Consider the following 26,939-nt stretch of genomic DNA (forward strand, 5'->3'; position numbering starts at 1 on the left):
CGTGGATCCCATCTCGTTGGCTCCGAGGCACGCATGCCCACATGGCGACAGCCACCCGCAGTTGCCAGGTTTGGCCCTGGAAGCATTCGGTGACCTGGTTTGCCCTCTAACCCCCTTTCCAAGCAACGGACTGCTCTCAAGCGATGCCGACGTGTGTGTGTGTGTGTGTGTGTGTGTGTGTGTGTGTGTGTGTGTGTGTGTGTGTGTGTGTGTGTGTGTGTGTGTGCGTGTCAGGGCCAAGTCCAGTGTTCTGACACCCCCTCTACCCCCCTGCTCTCATCAAAAGCCCCTTATCACTTTCAGTAAGGGTGTCGGACGATACGAAGCCTTTGGAGAATTGTGCGTCCGATTTTCCGATGGAGTAATCATTCTGTTAACAACGGATGTCCTGTGAGATTTGCCTGTGGGGTTATTGCAGATATTAAGAAGAAGGGCTCTTATGGTGCAGAGATATAAACGATACCATTAAATCGCCCGAGGTAATCCTTCCTCTTTCGGCCTCTCTGCCTCTTTTTCTTCTCCCTATTCCCTTCTGTGTGTTATGAGAATCTGTTATCTGTCACATTGATGTATTTCTTGTCGTGACCTATATTTCGCCCCGAAACACCGGCCACATGTTCCTTCGTCCCCCGGACTGCTGGGCACACGTTCAGAGCGAGCAACTCTCTGTCTCTGTCTCTGTCTCTCGGCCTCTGTCTCTTTCTACCTCTCAGCCTCTCTCCCTCCCTCTCGGCCTCCGTCTCTCTCCCTTTGTCTCTCTCTCTCTCTCTCTCTCTCTCTCTCTCTCTCTCTCTCTCTCTCTCTCTCTCTCTCTCTCTCTCTCTCTCTCTCTCTCTCTCTCTCTCTCTCTCTCTCTCTCTCTCTCTCTCTCTCTCTCTCTCTCTCTCTCTCTCTCTCTCTCTCTCTCTCTCTCTCTCTCTCTCCCGGTGGTCGTCCCCAACCGATTCTCTGCCGTTCCCCCTGATCATCATTCATCACCGCGAGCCTCGGTCCAACGCAGCTCACCACAGAGCTCTGGATATTAAATCCCGGTTTCGTTAACCAACTGTCATCGCGGCGAGGCCCACCGTTGATCCGAGACGCTCCCCGTATTCCAACATAAATTACCGCACTTTTCCGGGCGGTAATTGGCGTCGGCAAACTTTTTTTTTTTTAGCGGTTGGAAAAGCTTAGCTCGTATTCGCGTCGCCTGACTCTTCCTCAAATTGGGACACTGTTTTGGCTAAACGGCTAGCTTTGTTTTGTTTTTTTCTCGACCGTTAAGTAGTGGTGTAGCGTGTGTCCCGGGAGTTTTATCGTAGTCTGTTAGGGGTGTAAACCGACGTATTAAATCCCCTCTCAATTCCTCTCCTTCGCCCGAGTGTCTCCCTGGCTGACATTTGCGGCTGGTGACTCCCCCCCGCCTCTGACATCTCCCTTGTGCGCTAACAAATGTGTCCAGCACAGCATTAGCGATGTAGATTATGCAATCCCATTTTGAGAGCTACAACCCAGGGTCACGGGGCTAAAGAACCGGTTGGAGCAATTCCCAGAGAGAGGCGGCTATTGTAACCGGGGCTGGCGTTACTGTAAGAGGCGTCTAATCTCTGGTAGCCTCGTTTAACCCAGCCCCCCCCCCGCAGCACCACCCAGGACTTCCAGCCTGCTGCTCCTCCTCCTAGCTGTAGCTCTTTCCTTTGGAGCGGTAAACCTTGCCAGACGATGAATATGAATGAAGGGGGTGTCTAGTGGTTAGGGTGGTTGACCCTTGACTGTAAGGTCCTTGGATCCATAACCCACTACTTGCTTCTGGATGACGCTATGTCAAATGATAGCTAGTGGTATAGCTGAATGTCGAGTGGAGTTTCGTCGTGGAGGATTTAAAGGATGTTGTTGATGGTCTGCATAGGGGTGGGTACTGGCAGAGTGTGTTTATAGGGTTCTTATAGTTTGGACCTTCTTTGATTAACTTCCCACTCTCAAATAACAAATCTTGTCGAAAAACGTGTTGACACTTTTAGAATAGTGTTGCTACTGGTTGCTTGTAAAAGTCACTGGGTGCTTGTTAAATTAATGGGGATACAGTTTGTGTATATACGCGTGTATGCAATTCACACGTTGTAAATGTGGCACTCTCCTTTTTGAATTATTTTCATTTAGCCTGCGACCATCCCAGCTCACAAACGAGTGCCAACTTCTATTGTGTCTCGCCCCCTTTGATCAGACACAGTTAAGGTTTTGGGTTATAAAGGGTAATTGAAAACGTGTTCATAATCATCCAAGGATTTAGCACGAGGCCATGCAAGAACAGTTCAGCACTGTCTCTTTTAATTTGCGCTGTAAATGGACCAAACACAACTTGGAGATCTGAAATAGAACCTATTTTTGCATATTGGCCAATTAACCCAGCCGTTTACAACGTGCAGATCTAGCAAACTAACGTCTGACGGGTTAACGCATGGTGCAACTTTTCTGTGTGCTGCTGTGTTTTTTTTCTCTGTCTCTTATCATTGTCATGAATAATGCAATACGCTCCCTGCAGTAAGGTCCTCAGGAGACCTGGGTGGTTGGTGAGGGGGTGGGGGGGGAATGTATTCATTTTCTACTGCTCCTAAAACCCAAAACAACATCTGTGACTCTCTGTGGAATCGGTCTTCATTGAATTAAAGAACAGTATAGACCGCGGCGGTTCATATTCCGACCGCACTGAGCAAATGATGCAAAGACGATGGTTTTGAAAGGCAGGGATAAGTAGATGCAAATCTGTCAGAAATTGGAATGCTTGGGTTTAATGTGTGGAGCTGGGCCGTATTTTACAAAATCAAATGTTTCAATATTTAGACGGTGTCTGCGACTACGATGATAAGGTCATCAGAGGCATGCAAAAGTGGCAAATGTTTTTTGCATATCTTACTGGTGAGAACCGTAAAAAGCTTTAAACCCCTTGGAATCCTCTATAAACTATTCTTGTGTTTCTAATATGACAATAGAAGACATGTTGTTGTTGTGGACCGGTTGAGCCACGTTTGAGGGTTCAATTCCCTGCCAGGCCCAACCATGCCAAGCACTTACCCCATCAGGGTACTGCACGGTGGGTCTTGAGAGCCATGCATCCACACAACGGCTTTGGTGTATTTATTTACACCAGCGTTTGCATAATGGGTCGTGTTCGCTGACAGCGTGCGTTCGGTCGCGTGTGACGATGCCTTCCGTCCCCCACCCTCCACTAGGGCTGGGCGGTTTGGCCTAAAAATAAAATCTCAGATTTTGTCAAACCAAACCCGATATTGATTTTAATCCAAATGTATTTTTTCTAGAAATGACAAACGCATATATACTTTTTAAGTTTGGATTTTATTTGAAGATGAACAATGATTAACAAAAGCACAATTTTGTTACAACAGACTTAAGACCAAACAAAACACCTACTTTTTTCAGCGCATGCTGCCATGTTGACTAACACATTTTTTTATTAATTTTTTTATCGATTCTCTTAAAAAAAAAAAAAAGGTTATTGACCATAAATTCGAATTACGATTAAAAACCGATCAACGGCCCTGCGCCGCCCTCCGCCCTGCTTTGACTCACCCCCCCCGCTCTTCTTCTCCCTGTTGGTTCCTGCAGGGCCATGCATCGCCACGCCCACCAGCAGCTGCTGCCCACCTAGAGGCTCCGCCCTTCTCCCCTCTCCCCCCCACCCCGCCCCCCCCACCCCTCCCCCAGGCTCGCTCGGCGCTCGCTAGGGTCCGCCGCCTGGAGGATGCTTGGAATGTGTCGCGGGCGCAGGAAGTTTCTGCTGGCCACCGTCGCCCTGCTCTTCATCCCCGCCCTCACCTGGCTCTACCTCACGGCCGGGAACTTCCAAGGTGAGTTGATGTTGACGTTGACGCGGGCCCTGATTGGGTCGTTTGCGGGGGTCGGTATTCCGCAGAGCAGTCACGCTGACCAGTTCTGACTGGTTTTACGTTTGCATAAAACCAGTCACAACTGGTTTAGCCTCAAAGTAGCCTCTCTTAAAGGGCCCCTAGTCTACCAACAGTTGTGATGTTTGAGCCATTACGAACCGTTTCAAAATCCTCCCGTTATTGACTCCACTGGTGAAATGATGAGACATTTTGAGCTGTTTCAAAACGTACCCGTTAGTGACATCACAAGTGGGACCATGCACACAGCCAGTAGGATGGATGGATCAACCTACCACACTGTCTGGTGGACGGGCTGATGGCAACCAGCCTGTCGTACCAACTGGCACGTGTGGTTATTTACTATTCACCCGCAATTGAAGCGCAAATAATGTGCACCGTGGTATTTGGCAGTGTGAGCGTTCACGGTTAGAATCGGGGCTCATAATTGCTAATCAACATCCCACCCGGTGGTCGTTCATTTTATTTGCCCACCTGGTGCTCGCAACGGCGTTGATAAGCCACGGCGGCGAGCCACTAAGCGGTGATGTGTGTGCTGGGATAACACCAAAGGATTCGCCTCCCTGGTGGAATTTGGCTTAATCTTTTCAGTCGTTCATCAAGAAGTACTTTCTAGTACTGCAACTTTCTTTCCCAACTGGCACGTCTGGTAGTGCAACACGGGCCCGTTGACGCCCCGAAAATGTCACCAAGTATAATGTTTGTTGAGATATTTGTGGGACAGTGTGAAGATTTCCGTTTTGGAAAAGATTTATGCACAACATTATAAGTCAGTGAGGAAGCACTTGATTGTGCCTGCCGTGTTTCGATGCAGTGATTCCACAACATATCGGGGCTGCCTTCCAGCCAAACTATTGCCGCCAGTCTTTTGACATGACCTGTCATTGACACGGACGCGCTCCACCGCACACACTGACAGCAGCGTTCTGGATCTCCCGGTTTGGTTTTTCCACCAAAACAATGTGTTAACAGCGGAATATCCTCTCTCTGGCACACCGCCAAACTGCTGTGTGTGGGGGGGGAGAATTTTCTGCACGAATGTCGTCGATATCAATGTGTAAAGTATTGAAGGAAGACCAATTATAAGTGCCTGTCAACTCAACATTTTCTTTGTTTCTATCCATGTTGATTCGATGTCTGCTGAACCCAGTCCCTCAAAATATCTTTAAACCAGTAGAGGGAAAGTCCCGAAGATTAAAAGACATGAATTTTATACGTTAAATAAGTATTCATATAAAACATTGAGGCTTTGTTAACGCTATCGACAGAATTTGAATTTCACAAAATGGCGTCCGTAGAAGTATATATTTTTAAATGAAACCCTAGGCATAGTTATACAAATGATAGTCAGTTTATTCACCTTGCCTCGATGGAAAGTCAGTTTCTCCTTTTTTTTTATTAATTTTTTTTGCTCCACGATAAGAAGAACTCCCAGAATAGCCTGGCTGGTTATTTTCTTCCGAGGTGAAGGACTAAATGAACTACTGGGGCCTGCCTGAAGTTGATTACTTCGAGTCGTTCTGTCTTTTCTCTTTCCTTGCCTCGGCGCACTCTCAAAGCTAATTTAAAATGACTTTGTTTTGAAGAGACTGACATTCTGCGCCAGTGCCATTATTAATTATGATTAATTTGACTGTTTTGACTTCGAGGGATTGGGGGAGGGGGGGCCACAGTCATGGGGAGGAGAACTTCCCATGGCCCAAGTTGCCAAGGTCCTGGGGAGTAATTAATTTGATTGGCAGTAAACTCATGGCAGTATGAAAGTAATTTTTTTTCTCTTTTGGTTTGGGGGGGGGGGGGGGGGGGGGGGGGGGACGGCACCACATAGAGGGCGTCCAGGGCTGGGGGGCTAGGGGGGGGGCGGGGGTGGGGGGGATGTCTGCGAGAATAGCCAGGGTTCGATTTAGTCGCAATGGGCATGAAGTGGCACTGTCACAGCTCCTCTCCCTTTACTCTGGCTGTCGCTTTTCCTCTCTTCCTCGCAGAGACTGTGTGAAATTAGCTCTCTCCCTCTTGGCCTCTCTCTCTCTCTCTCTCTCTCTCTCTCTCTCTCTCTCGCTCTCGCTCTCGCTCTCGCTCTCTTTCTCTCTCTCTCTGCCTCTCTCCCTCTGCCTCTCTCCTTGTCTCTCCCTCTCTCCTTGTGTGTGTCTCTCTCTCTCTCTCTCTCTCTGTCTCTGTCTCTGTCTCCTCTCTTCCTCACACTGCTGCTGTGTGTGTGTGTGTGTGTAGAATGGAAAGGGGTCGAGGAGGCTGTATCCCTGGGCACCCTGGGGTTTCTTGGGTAGTCTCACTGGGAAGTGGTCACATGGTCTCACCCGAGGGAGAGAGTGGGCGATTGAGAGAGAGAGAGAGAGGGAGAGGCGAGAGTGAAGGATGGGGAGAGTGGCATTGGCGAGAGCACAGTATTGGGGATTGAGAGTCGTAAATGGAAAGTGTCCGAGGCAACAGAAACCCTTATTACTGCGTACTTGTAAATGTGCAATGAGTATTTTGTCAATGCTGTGCAATTAGCTTTAATGTACCGATCTTGTTTAGTGCACAATAAGTCAAAATCGGAAACCGTGAGAAGGAAGCCTAACAATGCTATTTTTGAAACTATTTATGGAGCAGCGGCTTTCACGGCTTTCAGAAATGGCCAACGCTTTTTCAGTTTTTTACCGGCGAGACTTGCCATGCTAAAATTAAACTTGCAAATCATCATTGTACTTTGGGGAACGAAGACTTAAGCTAGCCTGACAAAGACATTTGCAAATGCCCATGCCAGAACCGAGCGCTTTCTGTTGCTTAAGACTGTTGCTACTCAGTAAAGCCCAATCTCATGTTCATTACATGGCATTTGACTCCGTGGCAGACATCCCCCCCCCCCACAGGCTATGAGTCAGGTCCAGCCCTGAGGAAGGAGGGAAAGAAGAAAGCAAAGTCTCTTTTCACCTGAAAATGAAAATATCTGTGGTTTCTCAGAGAGAAAGACCTCTCCTAGGGATTTCCTCTCCTGATTTCCATATGCTGCCATCAAAAGCCGTATGTTAGCATAAGCAGCAAATACTAAACTGGAACAAATCAATCGAATTGATCAGGTGAAAATGCATTGTAATAACGATAAATGCTTAATCTATTCCATCGTTTATCAAGTAGTCCTTTCTAGTCGCTTCAGAAAGGCAAGTATTCGCTTCCTTACCTCTGTTTGAGACCAGTGTGAGGAACCATGACATTATCACCCAAACATACAATATTTTTAATAGCTGCTTACGAGACAAAGCAAGCGCATTAACGTTGGCCCAAAGTAACCCTTGTGTTAGTCGAAACGTTAACCTATTGTGAAAACTGCATCGGTGCGGCGAGGCGAGCGCGCGCTGTGCCTAATGTAAGCCCAGCCAGGGTTTCTGCCTGTTTATCTATTTAAAGCTGCGTCTATTCTTCTGCACAGCGCTCTGTACATTGTCCTCGACACAATGGAGCGGAGTGTTGCATAATTCTGTGAGTAATGGAACATGGGACGGCAGATTGAATAATAGACAGCCCGTATCCCCACCTCCTACCGAGATGCCAGACCTCTCCGTCTGGCTGAGGAGAGATTCTCCGGGACTCCGTGTCCTCAGCTGTGCTCTCTCTCTCTCTCCCGGAGCGGTGATATTTGAGCTGTGCCATCGGGAGGTCCTGTGGAACGAGGACCTGATTTGCAGAAGAAGCACATTCGGTTCATATCGAAAAAACCTGGAGGCCATGTTTTCTTTTTTCCCGGTTCCTTTGAACCTCGATTCCCAGTAGGGAACATGCAGGCGTGCGATACGGTTTTAGTTCATAGATCACGTTTTGTCACCGTTTCCCCCCCCCCCCCCCCCCCCCCCCCCCCCCCCCCAATCCCATCAATTTATATACCTTTTCATGCTTTGCATTGTTCGTCGTTTTTGTTCTCCATTGGATTTATTTTTGATCACGGTCTTCGGAGAGCGACATTTGGCCGACTGACTGCGGAGTCCCCCCACCCCCACCCCCCCCCCCCCCACCCCCACCCCCATCGTTTGAGCTGGATGGAACATGACAGTTCCAGGACTGTGGGACTTGATTTAGCTTTGTTCTGCATCAACAGACTGAGGATGGATGAAAGGGCTTTCTGCGCCATTACAGGTGATTTGGACTCTTTTCTCGTGCCGTTCGACGAAGAACACGGTCCCCGCGCGGACCTGCCTTCACACGGCATTTACCCCCCTCCTGGCGGCTAACGGCCAACGCTAACAAGTGTGCCGCCTAGTTGACCCCTTTCCCTCCCTCCTGAGATAATTTATTTTCCTTATTCGAGCGGGGAGTCGCGACGCCCAAGGTCACAGCGTCGGATTCGATCCAGGGAATTCAAAGCAGGGGGGGGGGGAAGGCAAACATTGGCAGGGACGGGGGGGATTAGGGTAAATGCTTACTCAATCACGGTGACCAGCGGCCATGTCTGGTGGCGTGCTGCTCCTTATCACTTATTTACGTTTCTCCCCATGAATACGCTTACGCCCTCCAGCCCAAAAACCCAGAAACGTCGGTTTATGTTTTGTGTTTTCTTATTTTTTTCCGTTAATTGCGCGCTCTCCTGGTTAATGAAAAATTCCCCCTCGTTTCGCTGGAGTGGGGGTCTTTTTTTTTTTACCCGGCTGTAAACGCAACGCTGAAGTGCCGCCTCCGGAGAAGGCAGAGGACTCTGTGATTTAACCGGAATGGAGTTGGTTGATTTGATTCCTCTTGAAACGGGACTTGTTCTGAGCAATATAAGCACGCAGTCAGGGGGGGGGGGGGCCAGTCGGGTTGTGTTTTATTTATCACACAGTCGACGTTCCTGCTATGGCTGCCCCCTTAACACTGTTCAAGCACCTGCTGACACTAAAACAATACATTCAAGGGGGGTGTGTGTGTGTGTGTGTGTGTGTGTGTGTGTGTGTGTGTGTGTGTGTGTGTGTGTGTACGCGCGTGGCATCCAACTGTATGTCCGACTGTTGGCCGTGGGAAGACAAAGACGATTGATGCCTCGCCATTTAAAAGACTGAAACCCCCCCTTCCCATCCCGTAGTGTGTGCGTGTGCGTCCGCCCTCCCCCCTCACCAGTTTTCCCTTCCCAGTAGCGCCGTGAGGCACACCTTCGAGAGAAATGTGCAACTCATCCCTCCCACGCTTCTAGAGACGAGTCTCCCAGCGGCGAGCCTCCAAGGTTGTCCGCTCGGAGTGAACGGCGCCCACTCAGTCGATGGAAATAGCCCCTTTGTCACGGGCGGTCCAGGAGAGACGGATCACTGTTGATTACGACGCGCTGAAGAGGAGCGCCGCGGAGAGATGGACGGCAAGAGCGGCGCCACGTGTCGTACCGTCCTGTAGGGCCCCCCCCCCCCCCCCCCCGTGAAACGCATGGCCGGGCCCCAAGAGGGCCCCCAAACCCCCCCCCCCCTCCCCCCTGCTATGGCCGAGCTCAAGGTCGGTCGCTTTGCTGAGTCATTAGCCGGTGGGACGGCGGGGACGGGGGGGGGGGGGGCCGGGGCGGGGCAGCAGGTGTCTCCCATTACACCGGTCGCTGTCATCATTAAGATTAAACGCTCGGTGCTAGGGTGGTCCATCTGTCCGCGCGCCCGCCAGGGCGGGGGCTGCAGTAAATCCCGCCCTCCACCTCTTGCTGTGTGTTCCTGTCCGTCGGTCGTCGTCCCCCCCCAGGCTTGGCCCTCCGGACAGATTGATACCCAGGGTCGGAGGTAGACGGTATGCCGTGAGGAAATGGGTTTGTAAGTGGTCGGCGGTCGAAGGTCATTCGGAGAGGCGTGGCCGGCGAGGGGAGTCTGACGAATGGGGGATTCGTACCGCCGCAATGACAATGCTTTTTAATCAAGGATAAAGGACGTCCTCACACACCCCCTTCACACGACTAAAGGGATATCTGGCAGTACGCCGGCGGAGCCTCTACGTCGACCAAATTCATTAACCGCGTTCATCTCCAAGAGTTGTTTTTCTTTTTTTTGTCGAATTTCGGATGAAAGTCACTGGACAAAATGGCTGCCAATGCTCTCCAGGTGTGTGTGTGTGCGTGCCACGCTGTGACTCGCTGTCGCCCAGCAGATGTTTCCTGTCAATTAAAACGGCCATACATGATCGCTCAGGCGGCGCGGCGTGCGAATGCGTGGCGGAGAACAGGCCCCTCCCACCTGTGTGACAGCAGGAGGGGGGGAAGGTCTGAACAGACCGTTCCGGAAGATCATAGTAACTAACCGCGAGTGCTTTCTAATGTGCTCGGCTCTTGCTTGAGCACGCTCCGGCTGTCGGCTGGTGGCCGTCCGGTTCCCGTAGGTGAGCTGAAGAAGAAGAGCCCATGCTGGACACGTGCACTATGCACGGCTTCAGCACTGCAGCCAGGGAATGTTACGCTAGAATCAATCGTGTCTGGTACCACTACCACTTCTGCTACATATTTTTACTTATTTTTACATATTTTTTACTATTTCATATTACTTTTTTATTTTGTACCTGTATACTATATCTTGTATTGTTGCTGCTATGTTGAGATGTATGGCAGTTGAGGAACCCATCCTAAGAATCGTACTCTTGCTTACTTGTATAGCAAGATGCAATCAAAGTAATTCAGATTCTGTTCATGTATCTAATGCAACATAGGTACACGACGTGAACGCTGAAGTACAAGACTCAGTGGTCTTGCCTGTGCATTTTTTCCATTCAAAACCAATCATCTTTATTCAACCCGTTGAAGCAACAACAATGCGGCCGGTTAGTCCTCGGGACAAAAAAGGCGCATGTTATCGATTGAGTTCTGCAAAGCGGTGTGCGGTGTGTTTCTCTGCGTGCGGATTAACGGCCTGACATATGGGCCCACAAAGCCAAATGAGTTGGCTTCATCAGGCCGGGCCAGGTGCATCTGCCGGCCCAGTGCTCATGCCATATGCAATCTCTAGGCAGCTCCAACAAATGGCAGCTCAGTCGAATTCAGCGGGATTAGGCTCAGCAAATCCACTCAGCAAATTAATTACAGCCTGGATGGAGTCAGGAGTAGTAGGAGCTACCTGGGTTGTTTTGTGAAGGGGGGAGGGAGAGAAGGGGGAGAGAAGGGGGAGAGAAGGGAGTGGAGGGGGGAGAGGAGGGAGGGAGAGGGGGAGAGGAGGAGGAGGAGGAGGAGGTGGGGAGGGAGGAGAGGAAGGGGGAGAGAAGGGGGAGGGAGGGGGGCAGAGGAGGGAGGGAGGGGGGGAGATGGGAGAGGTGCAGATGGGAGGGGAGGGGGGAGAGGAGGGAGGGAGGGGGGGAGGGTGGGAGGGGGGTTAGAGAGAAGGGAAGGAGGGTGGGAGGAAGAGAAGAGAAGGGATGGGGGAGTGGGGGGGGGGGGGGAGAGAAATAAGGGGGGGCGGGCTTTGATAGATATTAAACAACACACAGCAAGGCCACTCTGTACTCATCTCGGATGGTCAACAAACGCCGCGAGCTCGGGCCCTTGATATGGTTTCAAGAGGCTTAGCGGCATGGCGCTAATGCGGGGTGGTATCAGCGTGCCGTGGTGAAGGACCAGGCTGGTATAATATTGACTTCCCGGCATCGCCAGAGCTTTTCCCGACACGTGTGTGCGTGTGTGTGTGTGTCTTTCATCTTTCACTGTCGTCGACGTTGAAAAGGTTTTGAAACCGAATGAGATCCAAAACGATTACGACCGCCGTTGTTTTGTACCGACGTCGCCGACGTACATCTTTCAAAGCGATAAACAACGTGCAACGTTTTCTTTACAGCTCGCACCTTATCTCTCGGTGCAGTACATGTTGTCTTCGGTAAGCACACTTAAGTCCCTCTTCCCGACCGGATAAGCCCCAGTTAATAGTATTAGTTCATTGTGTTTGGAGCAGACACTCCGGGGCTGACCTGGGATCTGTCCGTCCCCCGTTCCCCTCTCTGTGGGCTGAATCCCCCCCCCCCCCCCCCCCCCCCCACTGGTGATCTGTGGGCGGAGATGACTGATGATATCATCTCTGCAAGGGATTTATCCACCGCAGCCAAGATCAATACATAATACCAGGCCCAGAGCACCGGTGGTATGCCCGGGTCGTTCTTTATGCTGTCCACACCGACGTCCCACAGAGAGCGTAGGCAATGGGGGGGGGGGGGGGGGGGGGCAGTAGCATCGCTGCTAGCCTAACAGTAGCTCTTTCATTGATCAAGCTGTGCGTTCTCGACTACACCGGTTCAATTTTCCCACGCGTTTCTGGAGGTTTAAAGCGCAGCAGAGCTTCTGTGCCTCGGTCGGACACGGCGGTGATGATTTTTGTGCCGCCGTGCGCTAACCGCGCGAGCCGTCGCCGACCGAAGATGACATCGTCACGGCCCACGTCCACAGCAGTTTTCGGGGGGGCCACACAGAGACTATGAAGGCCAAGGCCGTGTGTGGGCTCGCCGCCCACCTCACGGACGCTGTCCCGCGGCGACCATAACGCTGTGTGTGTGTGTGTGTGTGTGTGTGTGTGTGTGTGTGTGTGTGTGCGTGTGCGCACGCGCACGCGCACGCGCACGCGTCCAACATAATCACGAAGGTGACAAGCGGACTTTTCCCAGACACGCAAACTTGAGTTTACTACATGGAAAGATGGCAAGGAGATTTATTGATCCTGAGTCGCACATACACACACATAGACAGACATAGATAGACACACAGACAAAGATAGACGCACACACACATAGATAGACAGATAAACATATAAACACAGACACACAGACATTGACAGTCACATAGACAGACACACACAAAAAGACAGACAGACAGACACACACACACACACACTCTCTCAGCACCTGCTTTTTGTTATTATGTGGAGCACATGTTTTTTTATTTGTTTGTTTTTGTTGCCAGATTGGTTTTGGAGCGGGTAGAGCAGAGAGCACAGCTTATTGTTTAACAACCGTTTAAACCGAACATGTTTTGCCTGCCTATCTGTTTGACTGACAGGTTTATTGATCACTTTGAATGCATTAGCTGGGAATGAACTTGGTTCAATGAAAAAAATAAAAAAAGATGAAAAAAAGAAAAGGAGTGCTTTGATGTGGTAAACTGCTTTTGCCACGGTATTGCAGCTTAGCCCGCTATATTTCTCTGGGGATGGCTTCAGAGAAGTGGAGCTTCATTTAATATAAAGTAACTGGTAGCTTAGCTCACTACACCTTCCACTAGCCCATCACTGGTCTCGGGAAAGGCAACTAATGCTTGTTAATTTGGTGGCGCCTTATCAAAGTTGGTCGCTTTATCACAGTATTGCCACGTCCCTTGTCAGTTATCATCCATCTCTGTACGTTAATTTGAAAGATGAACTCCCTTGAAATACTTTTTTTTTTTAATGTTTTTTTACAAGCAGTGCCTCAAAGACATCTCATTTCTTCACGAAACATCTCTTTGCCTAGTAGTAGTGTGCTTGTGTGTTTTGTTTGTTGAATAGCAGCCAACCGTGTGTTCTCGCCATCCAACCGCACTTTTAATTTCCGCTCAAAACCCACGACGCACATCGCAGCGCCATGCTCCGCCCACCGCCATATTAAACGTAGCGAGTCCTGAAACGTAAGTTTCCGACATGTTGCGCCCTGATGCTGCACTCAGTGGCTCAACGTCAGAGTTCCGCCATAACAGACTCGGAACAAGAGGCGGCTCCGAAAACCAGGAACGTCGTCCACGGAGCACTCACTCATTGATATTGTAGTTGGGTTTTTGAATCATTATTCCTATAAGACATGTTTCAACCCGGTCAGAAACTGCAAAGAACCAAGGATGTCAACTAATGTCCGTATCGTGACAGCCCTAATTCAAACGTTTACATGGTGCCGCTGGTAAGAAGCATGGTGACCCAGCGCTGCTATTAAATCGCACGTGGAGGGAGCCATTATATAGATGGATGGATAAATGGACGGAGATTTCACTATTACATTCTTTTTTTTTTCCTTCAGGCACCGTTGCGGCCGACGAAAAATGACCTCAGATCCACATAATGAAGGGTCTCCGTCCTGATCCCTGGAGACGGAACGGGGGTGGGGGGGGTGGTTCGGTCTAATGCCCTCAATGCTCTCTACTCGAAATACTTTTTTTGTCAGACTTTCCTTGAACAACTTGGAGGAAAGAAAAAGATTCATGTCTATATCTCTCCCCCTCGTGAAATCTCCGAGGCTTGTATTGAGAGCTGAAGGCATGTATGAGGGAGGCTTTCTGGTACGAGGTGGATCGCTCGATCCACAGCGGGACTCTTGTAAGGAGCAGACAGAGGCAGATATGGACTGGAGGTCTTCTCCAGTTCAGGGCATACAGGATCACGCATGTGATACGGTCTGTAAAGGTAACAGAAATGCAAACAAATATAAGTACATTAAATAACTGGCTACAACCATGAAAATATAAATGATTTACAACAGCGATTTAAAGTTTGCCAACACATCGAAACAACAGTTAAGTTGATACTTATTACCCCAGCATTGACCTATGAGTGAACTCTACTGTTCTCATGCATTAATGTCAATAAGAATGACTCACTTCTTCAAGAACGCACACGCACACTTGCTCAATGAAACGTGGTGGAACGAACTAGAATATTGCGCGATTTGTGACAATGTTTACAAACAGAAACGGACCCCACCCAGAGATAAGGGCTCACTATTATCTGCCTGAGAGAATTAGAAGTCTTATATTGGGGGATTTGAAACGCTTGAATTGCTTCTCCTCTCCACATACGGGCAAGCGCTTCCCATTAAACACGCAGTGTGTGTTTACTGTGGTTCATTCTGTTATTGCATCGTCTCCAATACCCCCCTGTTGTGATATGCTTCATTTGGCGATTCCATCAAACCCTAATCTTAGTCCTTTGCCGGGCTAAAGTAAATGTTTAATTTAGCTCCCTGCGAATCTTGTATTCTCGGCTCCGTGGCGTTGGACATGCATAAAAAGGTGTTCCTTTCTTCATCAAATTAAAGTCATTTTGGTAAAATAAATAAATAAATAAATGAAGACCTGAAGACTGGAAAACCGAAAGGTGCCATTACCCAAAGTAGTAGTTGCCTTTGATTTGAAACAGCTCGACTACCACAATGTTCAAAACACCCAAGATTTACAAAAAAATAAAAATCTTCCAAGTGAGACTACAAAGAGTTGAGCAGCATTTCCCCCATCAGCAGCCCCCAACCCAGGACCTCACATCCGTCTTATCGGCAAGGCCTTCGAACGAATAACAACGGCACGAGTGGTCAGAGTTAAATTGTTCTTCTTGAATCCCCCCCATGGCCAGAGAAGTGCCCACCTCTAACACCGAGACCTCACGAGGCCAAAGATGATTTCCAGTTCCGCCCTCGCCCCTTCGCCATCAACCCACTCCACCTCCTTCCACACATGGCTTTGTGTTCGAGTTCTTTTCAGCTCCATGCCGTCGCTGCCTGACAGCCTTCAAGCTTTGCGACCGCTGCAGACAACGGCAAGCCCGCTACGCCTTCGTCCTCGTTCCACAGGCAGAGGCAGGACTGATGTTTTCGGAAATCACCTTCAGGAGGGCTGAACGGCTCTGTGATGGAGAGGAGGAGCACAGCGGTAGCATGAGGGGGAACTGAGGTGGAGAATCGTTGGTATTTCTGCCACGGTGCAAATACTCGTAGCTTGATGTCAGTCTCATAAATAACAAGACTATGATGCTCCTATTTGGCTCAAGGCCGCCTTCAGATACCCCACAAATATGAACACGCCCAGTCACGCACTCAAACACTCGCGCACACCAACACAACACGCTGTTTTAGACATCCAGTGAATCGTGGCGAATGTCCTTGGTCTGAATTGGTTCGTGGCAGGGTCTGTCTCTATTTAAGCATGGGACAGATGAATTTATCATGAATATCAAATCAATGTTCGGGGAAGTATTTCAGGGAAACAAATCCGGTTTTGTTTTGGAAATATTGGTTTATGGTGCGTTCATGGATTTGTAAAGTGTAAACAGGTCTTGCCGTGTCTTATTAGTAGTGGGAACCACACTCGCATGGTGATGTGAGCTTGCCTTCTTGCTGCCAGTGTTCAAAGTCTTGCGGGCATTTCTGGTTCATGCTGATTCATCTTCTCAACAGTTAATGGTCTGGTTATATAGCGGCTTCAGTGATTCAACAGGTTCATCAGGAGTAGAGGGGGGCTAAAGGTGTGTGCGGCTTTAAGGGCTGCATTAAGGCTGTTTAATGTAAGATTTGAGAGTTGTAAACCAGGCGAGCAGGAAAGTAAAAAATTCAGAGAATAAACAAACAAATGAGCCGTCTGCACCCTCCCTCCCTCCCTACGCGTCTCGGCCAATGAGGTGTATCTGTGACGGGTTCCCTGAGCCAATCAGGCAAGAGGCTCCCTGATTAGTCAGAAATGATCGCGGGAGCGGTCTTTAATCTTTATAGCTTCAAACGGGGGCCAAGGCAATCAACCAGAACCGATAAATGTATAGCATGCTACGCACTAATAAATAATGACTGGCTATGGCGTTTCCAACAAATGTGCACATGCAGGGGTGGCTCACCGGGTAGAGCGCGTACCATGTAGGCTCAGTCCTGAACGCAGCCACCCGGGTTTGAATCCTGCCCCTGTTAATCTGCAAATGTCCTCCCCTTACCTTCCTCTCTATCCCAAAGCAAATTGCTCTGAAATTGTACCTACAACACCTTTAAAAGTCCTCAATGTTTTCTAACCAAAGTGTCTCTCTCTCTCTCTCTCTCTCTCGCTCTCTCTCTCTCTCTCTCTCTCTCTCTCTCTCTCTCTCTCTCTCTCTCTCTGTCTCTGTCTCTGTCTCTGTCTCTCTCTCTGTCTGTCTCTCTGTCTCTGTCTCTGTCTCTCTCTGTCCTCTGTCTCTCTCTCTCTCTCTCTCTCTCTCTCTCTCTCTGTCTCTCTCTCTCCCTGTGTCTCTCTCTCTGTCTCTCTCTCTCTCTCTCTCTCTCTCTCTCTCTCTCTCTCTCTCTCTCTCTCTCTCTCTCTCTCTCTGTCTCTCTGTCTCTCTGTCTCTCTCTGTCTCTCTGTCTCTCTGTCTCTCTGTCTCTCTCTGTCTCTGTCTCTCTGTCTCTCTCTGTCTCTCTCTGTCTCTGTCTCTCTGTCTCTGTCTCTGTCTCTGTCTCTGTCTCTCTCTCTCTCTCTCTCTCTCTCTGTGTCTCTCTCTCTCTGTGTGTCTCTCTGTCTCTCTCTCTCTCTCTCTCTCTCTCTGTGTCTCTCTCTCTCTGTGTCTCTCTCTCTCTCTCTCTCTCTCTCTCTCTCTCTGTGTCTCTCTCTCTCTCTCTCTGTGTCTCTCTCTCTCTCTCTGTGTCTCTCTGTGTCTCTGTCCTCTTTGTCTCTCTCTCTCTCTCTCTCTCTCTCTCTCTCTCTCTCTCTCTCTCTCTCTCTCTCTCTCTCTCTCTCTCTCTGTGTCTCTCTGTCTCTCTGTGTCTCTGTGTCTCTCTCTCTCTCTCTCTCTGTGTCTCTGTGTCTCTCTCTGTGTCTCTCTGTCTCTCTGTGTCTCTCCCTCTCTCTCTCTGTCTCTCTCTCTGTCTCTCTCTCTGTGTCTCTCTCTCTCTCTCTCTCTGCAGTGAAGCCCCTGCCTCTCTCGCCCCTGGAGTCCCAGCCGCCCTCCCCCCCCGCGGGGGGGGCCCGGTGAGCGCCAGGCTCTGGAGCTGCGGGTGCGGGAGGTGGAGGAGGAGAACCGCGCGCTGCGCCGCGAGCTCAGCAAGCCGCCGCCGCCGCCGCCGCGGAGCCCGCAGGCCCTGCGCGGCGGCGGCGCCCGTCACCGCGGCAACCAGAGCCGGAGCCACTCGGAGGAGGGCACGGGCGACAGCGACGGGAAGGGCGGCGCGGCGGCGGCGGCGGCTAACGGCTCGGACTGCGCCCAGCAGCCGCCGGTGGACAAGTGCGAGGTGAGCGACCGCGGCGTTAGCGTTAGCGTTAGCACAGTGGTACGCCTCGTGCCCACTACCTCCGTCCGTTGACTGATCCCCATTGACTTTGAATGGGGACGGACGCGCAATGCATTGTGGATCCGTGCGCTGAAGGCTCCGTCAAAAAGTTGAAAAATGTTCAACTTTTTCGGCAGCGACGGATCCGTCATCCAATCAGATCGCATATGCAAATTTAAGCACTGTGACGCGACTCGGGCTCTGAGGATACTGGAAAGCGGGAAAGCGGGTCATCTTGCATTGACAACGCAACAAGCAGGAAGAAGCGGGAAGAACCCGGCTTTGTTGTTGTTAGCGGGAAGCGATTTGATTGGCTGATGGATGCCTCTGCAAAGACTACTCCCCCATCCGTCAGCCACGCCTTCCCGCGTCCTTTGACTGATGGTGCAGTGGGCATGAGGCGTTAGCGAAAGCCAGAGGCCTTCGTATCGTTGACGTGTGGAGGATTGGAATGACTCACGATTGTGGCCTTATTTATACCGTAGCCTTTGGTTTCTCTGTATCATATTGTGAAGGGTCGGGGGTCCGCAGTCCTGTTATCTCAGCTTCATATCTCTGTTTACTTTTGACTGTTTGTTTTTGATAGTTCGGGAGATCCACTTACTCCGACGCCCCGTTGCGTGGCTCGTTCATTGTCTCTCACCTCTAATGCTTGGTTTGCCGGATCTCACAACCTCAGTTTGGTATGTTCGGTAAAATGAGGGTTGTTGTTTAATAAACCATGGACTCAACCCCTATTTCTGGCCTTATGAATGAGCCTTTTCTGAGGCCGTAACAGGCCCTTGCTTGTGTGGTTCATGTTCCGTGCGGGGGGGGGGGGGGGGGGGGTACTTAGCGCTACATGGTTGAACACAGCCTACGCCCGGAGGGAGCAAATACCCGCGCGGTAGAACTCGGCGGTGTTGTCAAATTTTAGTTCTTGTCTTTTCGTTTTTTATTATTATTATATTTTTTATAAAGTTGAAGCGTTCCATCTCACTGGTCGCTCCTCTGATTGGTGGAGACCGAGCCAGGACGAGGTGAGCTGATTCAGCCTCTACTCCACGCCTCACCTCGTCGCCATCATGAATTCACATTTATGTACCCTCTTTTCTCCCCGATCCTGGCACGGCCGCTGTTGTTGACTTACTTCAGTTTATTAATAAATGTATGGGTTTACCGCTGCGTGTCCTTGCGAACGGCACATCGTATCGTACGCCACGTGCCGGCGTAGCCATTAGCACACGGCCCTCACAACATGGCCGCCACACCGTTGCCGTCGGTGACCACCCACGCAAGACTATGGTCCTGCGTCTTTGTGGTGGTTGGGTCGCGACAGAGGTCGTTTAGAGGTTTTAGAGGTTTTAGGTTTAGAGGCTTTTCTAACCAGTGGCCACTCAAAGCGCTTTACAATATCGCCTTTACAACATTCACCCATTCACGCACACATTCACACACAGACGGCGTTGTCAGCCATGCAGGATCGACAGCCAGCTGGTCAGGAGCAGTGAGGGTGAGGTGCCTTTCTCAGGGACACCTCGACGCCGTAGGAGAAGGTAGAGCGGTTTGACTGGTAACCGGAAGGTTGCTGGTTCGATCCCCGACTCCTCCTCCTAGAGTGAGCCACATGCCCCCCCCCCCTCCCCCCCCCCCCTCTACCCCCCCTCCTCCAGATTCACGTTTGTCGATGCATGAATGCGTTTTTGTTATTTAGATGAATTCCACGTTTCCCGCTTTAACATTCAGACGGTATCCGTACTGAGTCACAACAGGAGCTAGCTAAATCCATCTGCCCGACTTCAAATGCGCTTCACACCTCCAGCGAAATAAATTAGCTCAAATGCTAACGAGTTTGCTAGCGGCAGGAGGGAGAGGGGAAGTTTGTATCCTCGTTTCTATTGTTATTTTGGGTTGTTTTTCGCTGGGTGCTTCTCAGCATTCCGGGTGAAAGAGGTTGTGGAAACTTTCCGGACAAGTTATCCATGGTTTACAATTCCAGTTCAAGAAGTTAAAGAAAAAATAAAATGGAAGTTGAACTTTACCCTCAAATTCACTTCACCCCTTTTCGTTCTTTACTCTGCTTTGTTGTGCGAGGGCAACAGCCCTATTGTCAAGTCTTCTTCTGGTCGAAAACTAAAAACGACATATCTTCTAAATGTGTGTACTTTCCCATTGTGTGCAGACCATCCACGTGGCCATCGTGTGCGCGGGCTACAATGCCAGCCGTGACGTGGTGACCCTGGTGAAGTCTGTGCTGTTCCACAGGTAGGACAAACCCTCTGACCTCTGCTTGATACTTTAACCCACCCACGCATGCACCTACATGCACACGTTCCCTAGCGCACACGCACAAACACGTACACACAGATACACGCGTACACATACACGTACGCGCGTACACACATACACACACAAGTACACACGTACACACACGCATACACTTACACATACACATACAGAAACACACACAAACACACATGCACATAAACACAAACACACTCACACACACACACGTACAAGCACACACGCATACGCATACACATACGCATACACATACACATACGCATACACATACAGATAAACACACACATACACAAAGATACACACACACACAAACTCACACACGTCTACACACACACACACACGTCTACACACACACACACACACACACACAGTGAACCGCACGTCCGCCCCAATCTCCCGCCTTTAACAATCATCCAAAAAACCTCAGCCTTTCTAAAGCCTGGCCCGCCTCCACTCAGTTGCCTAGCAACGCAACCTCTGTGAACTCTGGATGCGAGGACCTGCCCCGGGGGCAGAACCACCACTGCTCGTCACCGCGGCGACGGCGGACATCCTTTCCCTCACTATTTCTATTCTGCGTTACAAAGTGTGGTCGGCTGGACCGAGAGTTTTAAGACCGTAGCAGACTTATTTACATTTTACATTTGCATTGAGGACGTTTAGCAGACGCTTTTATCCAAAGCGACTTCCAATAAGTACATTTATCAGAAGAAAGAGACACAACAATAAATCGCTGTCGGTACAGCGAGGATGTTCATAAAACCAAGTGCAAAGCACTGCCAATCACTTGGTTAACCCCTTCCCTGAGTGCAACGCAGATAGCTAGGATAAGACGCTACACAATGCTAGTTCTATTTTTAAGTGCAAGTGCATATACATATATATATATATATATATACAGTTTATTCATATTCAACAAGGGGACGGGCGGAAAGAAAAGTTTGCGTTGCAGGGTTTCCGTGCCGCTATTTAACGATGGCGTGGGACTTTCTCCTTAATGCTTCATCATCATTTCAGAGACTCTTTCACCTAAGGCTGCAGAAACTGCAGAGTATCGCGCTATCCGCCCAAGTCCGTTTACATTAAGTCAAGGCGCCCCGAAATGTATAGGGATACATCAGGCTCCTATTAGCCAGCCCCTATGCAAGGTAAATGGATAGGGCCAACCCCCCCCCCCACCGCCCACCCGCCGTAGCTCAAACCCTCCGCACGCGTTGCTTCGGCCCCCAGGAGCCCCACCCCATAAGGGTAACGAGGCGCTAAGCTAAAAAGACAAGCTCAATATGTCGACTCTACGCCTGGGCCGTCTCAAAACAAGATGTGAAGGGCCCAAAGTGGAGTCTGATGATGTGCACCACGGCACTGCTCTCAGCATTAATAATGAATGACGCGTCGTACCCGTACCCCCCCCCCCCCCCCCCCCCCCCCCCCCCCCCCCCCCCCCCGTTTTCTTCAGAGCCTGTGGGGGCCCCCAACGAGTGATTAGTAATCAGATAGGGTTTTATTTATTATTTTAATTTTTTTTCTTTGCGCACGGTGCGCAGACCGCCGCCCAAACGACTCCGAGCACTACTTTTAATTAGCGGCGGTCTCGCGGGTGAATTAATCACGAGTGGACTGATTATTCCTGCTCTCCGACGCGCTGCGGAGCCGGCCTGAAGCCCCTGCCGTCTCTGGTGCGATTCGGGGGCGAGCGTTTATACGTTTGCATCCAGAAGTCATTAAGTCAAATGTTTTTCCCCGGAAATCAATCGGAGGCTCTTTTCCTTTTTGTTGGATCACGGAGGAACGTGGATAGGTGGGACTTCTTTCATGAATTGCAAAACGTCAGACTCGAGTGTGTTTTATTCGCACTGCCGTTCGTCCTAGTCGGTCTCAGACAGACTTTATAGACTTTAAAGGTCCCGTATTATACCACCAGGTGGTACAAGCCGTTTTGAACGTCTGCCTCTTCTGACATCACAGATGGGCGTGTCAACCTAGATGTGTGCTGGATAGATCAGTCTCCCAGTCTACCCAGTGGACTGTAGCAAACGTTGCTCATCTATCCGTCATACATCTAGGTGGACACCCCCACTTGTGACGTCAGAAGAGGGATGATTTTCAAAACGGCTTGTAACGGCTAATCACACTCACACCTGGTGCTATATTATAGGACCTTTTAAAGGCTTTTTACCAAACTGCCTAACCCTACACCCTCTCAGGAAAATATTCAATATCAATAATAGAAAGGACGACATGCCACACACAAAGAATCTCAAAGGAAGACGAGGCAAAGAAGGCATGGACTGACCAATGAGGCACTAACTTCCGCCATTTTGGGACTTGGAGATGTTGGATTTTCTATAGTAAAAAATAGTCCAAAATAAAATATTGTTGGCTTGGTTCTATGTCCCTGAGGGTTCATTTTCAATTTTTTTATACCATGAGCTTGTCTATTTTCGAGCCTTCTCTCACCATTCAACCATATTTCACACCCTTCTAAAATAGTGTGATATTCGCTGGACAAAAGGAGCCCCAGTGAGAGATATTCACAGTGTGGTGGGCAAATATTGCATTTGATTTAACGTGAAGGACATTCTGTACCGGCAAGAGGTGTGTGTGTGTGTGTGTGTGTGTGTGTGTGTGTGTGTGTGTGTGTGTGTGTGTGTGTGTGTGTGTGTGTGTGTGTGTGTGTGTGTGTGTGTGTGTGTGTGTGTGTGTGTGTGTGTGTTCGGCTTTGTCGTTGCACTCTAAATGAACCGCAAACGATGAATCATCTCCAGCTTAAAAAATGGAATTGTAACACCTTTCTGAAGGTGTCTCGGAAGGAGCTCAACAAGATTTCCTTCTGAGCCGGAGTGGAGTCCATGAGTACTAACACAATGATTACACACTACTTTCCCTCCTAAACCAGAGGGACTGTTCCTAAGTAGCTCGGGTCACCCGCTACCCTCCCGCCGCGTTCAGGTCCCCTGGGACATTCAACCACCATGCTTTTTTGTATATTTTTTCGTTGCAAGGAACAAGTTTGCAGACGACCTCCTATGAGGGCTTTCTGTGTATCTATTTATTTATAAACCGTCGTATATATCAGAATGTTCTGAGTATCGTCATATTATAAGATGCAGTTGATAGAGCCACGCGAGGACACCAAACGGTGTGCGTCGACTGTCCGATAACAACACAGCCAGTGTTTTTCTTTCCCTCTCTTCTTATTACTTTGAGGGGGGTGGGGTGGGGGGGTGATGGAACAAGCAGAATGCCCATGATAGATTCCTGATGAGATATCGAATATGCTGTGAATTCCCTTAACAGCGCCGACTGATCGACAATGCGGAGCGCGCACGTTTTTGATATACTTTGTGTGTGTGTGTGTGTGTGTGTGAGCGTATGTGCGCGTGTTTGTCTGAGCCTTATCTGTGTGTGTCTCAGCGTATGTTTGTGTGTGTGTGTGCTTGTCCGAGTGCGTGCCTTTGTGTGTGTGTGTGCGCGAGTGCAAAGTCCTCTTCTGGCCTTTTTCTTTTTTTTGCACCCAGCCACTTCAAATCATTAGCTCCGACCCCCGAGGTGGTGTAGATCTACGCCCGCGCTGTAAATCAAACCGCCGGCCGCCAGTTCATCTCTTGGCCATGCAAGGGGACGCCCCTCCCTCCCCCCTCCCTCCCCCCCTCCCTCCCTCCCCCCCTCCCTCCCTCCCCCCCTCCCTCCACACATACACTCCCTCTCAGAGTGACTTATGCTCCTCCATCAGAGTAATGACGTTCGCTCCTCACCCCTCTCCGTCCTCGTCGCCGTTCCCGGGGCCCCGGGCCAGCGGAGGGGTCTCCAGGGGATTCCTGTGAGCAGGGCTCGCCGGACCCCGCATCAGTCCCGCTCCGTCGGGTCGAGTCTGTAGCCGTCTGGGGTTTGTGGGGGGGGGGGGGGCGAAGCAGTCGGGGGTTGGGGGGGGGGATTAGGAATGCACCCATGTCCCGAAAAGTTCCCCAGATGGCGAGGGGAGGCGGCGGTCCAATCGTGTTAGTCCTGCTCCTCTGTGGGGGGAAACATTAAAAAGATGGATACGTCGGAGAATGGGGAAGGGCATCCCGGCTGTCCCCCCCCCGGAGACGGGCGGTTGCAGTGCATGTCCCCCCTCGACCGGCTGTTTGGAGACGTGAACCTCTGCTCCGGAGCCGAGCTCGTACAGGGAGGGGGACGCTGCGATCGGAACGAGAGCTTTCTGAATACCGATCTTATCATCAATAATCAACGTTTCTGATCGGTTTTGGTTTACAGTGTATTCACTTTTCTGGGGTTTTTATCCAAAGCATTTTCTGTTGCGTGGTTGAGCAGGTAGGGGTTAGACAAGTGGTTAGCTCAACGGAGGTTTGGGGGTTTAAACTCGCTAACCGGACTATCTTGCACCCCCCAGCTTCATGCATCCCAACGCCGCGCTATGAATTTACATAAACCCCACCGGCCACACCGGGCGCCTAGCCCTCTACCCTAACCCCCTACAGGGTGACAGACGTTGATCCAACTGCAGTCTGGGCCATTCCTTCAGACCCGTTAAAAACTGTGTGGGTGTGTGTTTGATTTTCCGTGTGTTTATGATTAATCTCCAATATACACGAACTGTATCAGACCGCAGTTCCTGTACGTTGGAAATAAAATGATTGACACACAAACACACATGAACACACACATACACACACAAACACACCCACTCACAAACACACATGAACGCACACATGTGAACACACACACGACCGCACACACACAAACGCACACTATCTACATGATCCAGGACAGAACGGACAATTTAAACAATCTCGTCAGCATATGTTGAATTGCTACCTGCTTACCCGTGGTAATTTAAATTATCCCTGGATACGGAATCGTACACAATCTCTACGGGAGTCTACGGGTTATCTATGCAAATGAGCAATGAGGAAGGGCCATTTCAAATTGGTTTGTTTAAGCTCTTGTGTTTCTCCTGCCGTCCGTATCTAAATCTGTGTAACGCTTCGGAACGGACCTGAATCCGGAGGATGGAGTTCCATTGAAAGGCGTCGGCCGATATAATTCCCTTTCCATGAGGCAGTGTGAAATTAGGTGCGTTCACAGATGGGGAATTTCCATATCAAAGACCCAACCGTGTGTGTGTGTGTGTGTGTGTGTGTGTCGCAGACGGAACCCGCTCCACTTTCACTTCATCACCGACGCCATCGCCCAGCAGATCCTGGCGTCTCTGTTCCACACCTGGATGGTCCCGGCCGTGCGTGTCGACTTCTACGACGCAGACGAGCTGAAGGTACACACTCGCCCGCTCGTTCCTCGCTCTCTCCCCCTTTTTCTCTTCACCTTTGCCTTCTTCATTTTGTGTTGGCTAGGTCAGCAGGTTTCCTTTCGAACGATGACAATGGTTTGTGGAAATGTTAGTTTTGGTTGTCAATGACTGTTAGCGATACGATAGCGTTTTGTTCAATTGTATTTTGTCATGTCTGGCACACATAAAGTATTCGTTTCTGAATATGGACTTTGAATACAGCTCTTGCCTCCATGTTGTTTGTTGGTCTGTGATTAAAACACAGTCCAGCGATGCTGAATGTCGGTTGGTCTCCCACCAACAGAACAGAAACCGAATAAACACGCATAAGATAAAGAGTGCTTACCTTTATGACAACAGGTAGGGACGTAATGCGTTCGGAGTAGTCAGAGCGACATATGTAATCGGGTTATATATTTTTTCCATGAAAGTTCCTTTCAATTCCCCAAGTGTTTATAACTTCCCACATAAAATAGGATACTTTATTAGTCCCAGATCATAATTTCTCCCAACTCAACCCGAAACATACTTAACACACATAAGTCAAGGAATTGTAACCTGTATGAAAACAGGAAGAAATGTACTGGGTTCTGATTGGTCAGAGGGACACTTTCAACGTAGAGTCCTCTATTCCGACCCACGTCCCAAACAGTGTGTGAGGTTTATTTATTCTTTATGTTGCAGAGAGAAGTTTTTATCTACGGCGGCGTTTAAGTGCCGAGCTGTAACGTCTAGATTTACTGGCGACGTTACCGCTCGACATAATTCGAGACGATTTTCCCTTTTAAATCTTAAATAATGTACAATTCCGCCTGAAACAATTTTGTGCAAAGTGCCTGTTTATTATTACTATTATTATGCCAATCTGTGTACAGAACTGCAAAGAGGGTGTGTAAAGCATTAAAACAATCACACCCGTTTAAGGGGGCAGTATCTCAGGAGGTTGAGTGGGTTGGCTGGTAATCAGAAGGTTGCTGGTTCGATCCCCGGCTCCTCCTAGCTGAGCGTCGAGGTGTCCCTGAGCGAGACGCCTCACCCTGACTGCTCTGGGCAGAGAGGTGTGGGGTCCCCCCTGTGTCTGTATTAAAGCTATAGAAGGAATCATGATGGTAGCCCACCATGACTCCTGTTAGATTTCAGCTTATTTCTAAACTGTTCGGACAGACTCTGCGTTGTGTATTTTTCGTCGTGGTAGTAATTCTTGAAGTCGAAATCAAAGCAACTTGACCGGTTGGATCAGAGGGTTGAATAGATGGTTTATTCCAGGATGTAATACAGCGATATACAGACTTAGGTTGAATAATCTATAGTGGACCCATTGAGGAGCAGTTTGATGACTTGTTCCTTGGCTGTCGAACCCTCTTCTCGTCGAACCAAAGGGTTGGGGCGAGTATTATACAAAAAGGGGATACATGAACAACACGTAAACAGACGCACTCTCAGCCTTGATAAGGTATCTGGCCCTGGCTATGTCCCGGAGGACCAGGTCGGTTCAACCTTGTTGAGGCATAACAATGGCAGAATGTTGGGGATAACACCTTGTATCAGTA

The 26,939-nt window shown here is 49.7% G+C and overlaps 1 protein-coding gene across 1 annotated transcript in view; it reads left to right on the forward strand.

Moving 5' to 3' along the window:
* Positions 1-3,622: 3,622 nt before the first annotated feature.
* The window catches only part of LOC115538468 (LARGE xylosyl- and glucuronyltransferase 1-like), a gene marked incomplete at its 3' end in the record, with an annotated part of 40,462 nt that continues 17,145 nt past the window's right edge, over positions 3,623-26,939 (forward strand). The window contains 5 exon segments of the mRNA XM_030350038.1: positions 3,623-3,845; positions 17,454-17,505; positions 17,507-17,777; positions 19,978-20,060; positions 25,251-25,374. Coding sequence (XP_030205898.1) covers positions 3,740-3,845; positions 17,454-17,505; positions 17,507-17,777; positions 19,978-20,060; positions 25,251-25,374 — 636 coding nt within the window.

This window comes from Gadus morhua, unplaced genomic scaffold (genome assembly GCF_902167405.1).
Source record: "Gadus morhua unplaced genomic scaffold, gadMor3.0, whole genome shotgun sequence".
In the NCBI taxonomy this organism is placed as follows: domain Eukaryota; kingdom Metazoa; phylum Chordata; class Actinopteri; order Gadiformes; family Gadidae; genus Gadus; species Gadus morhua.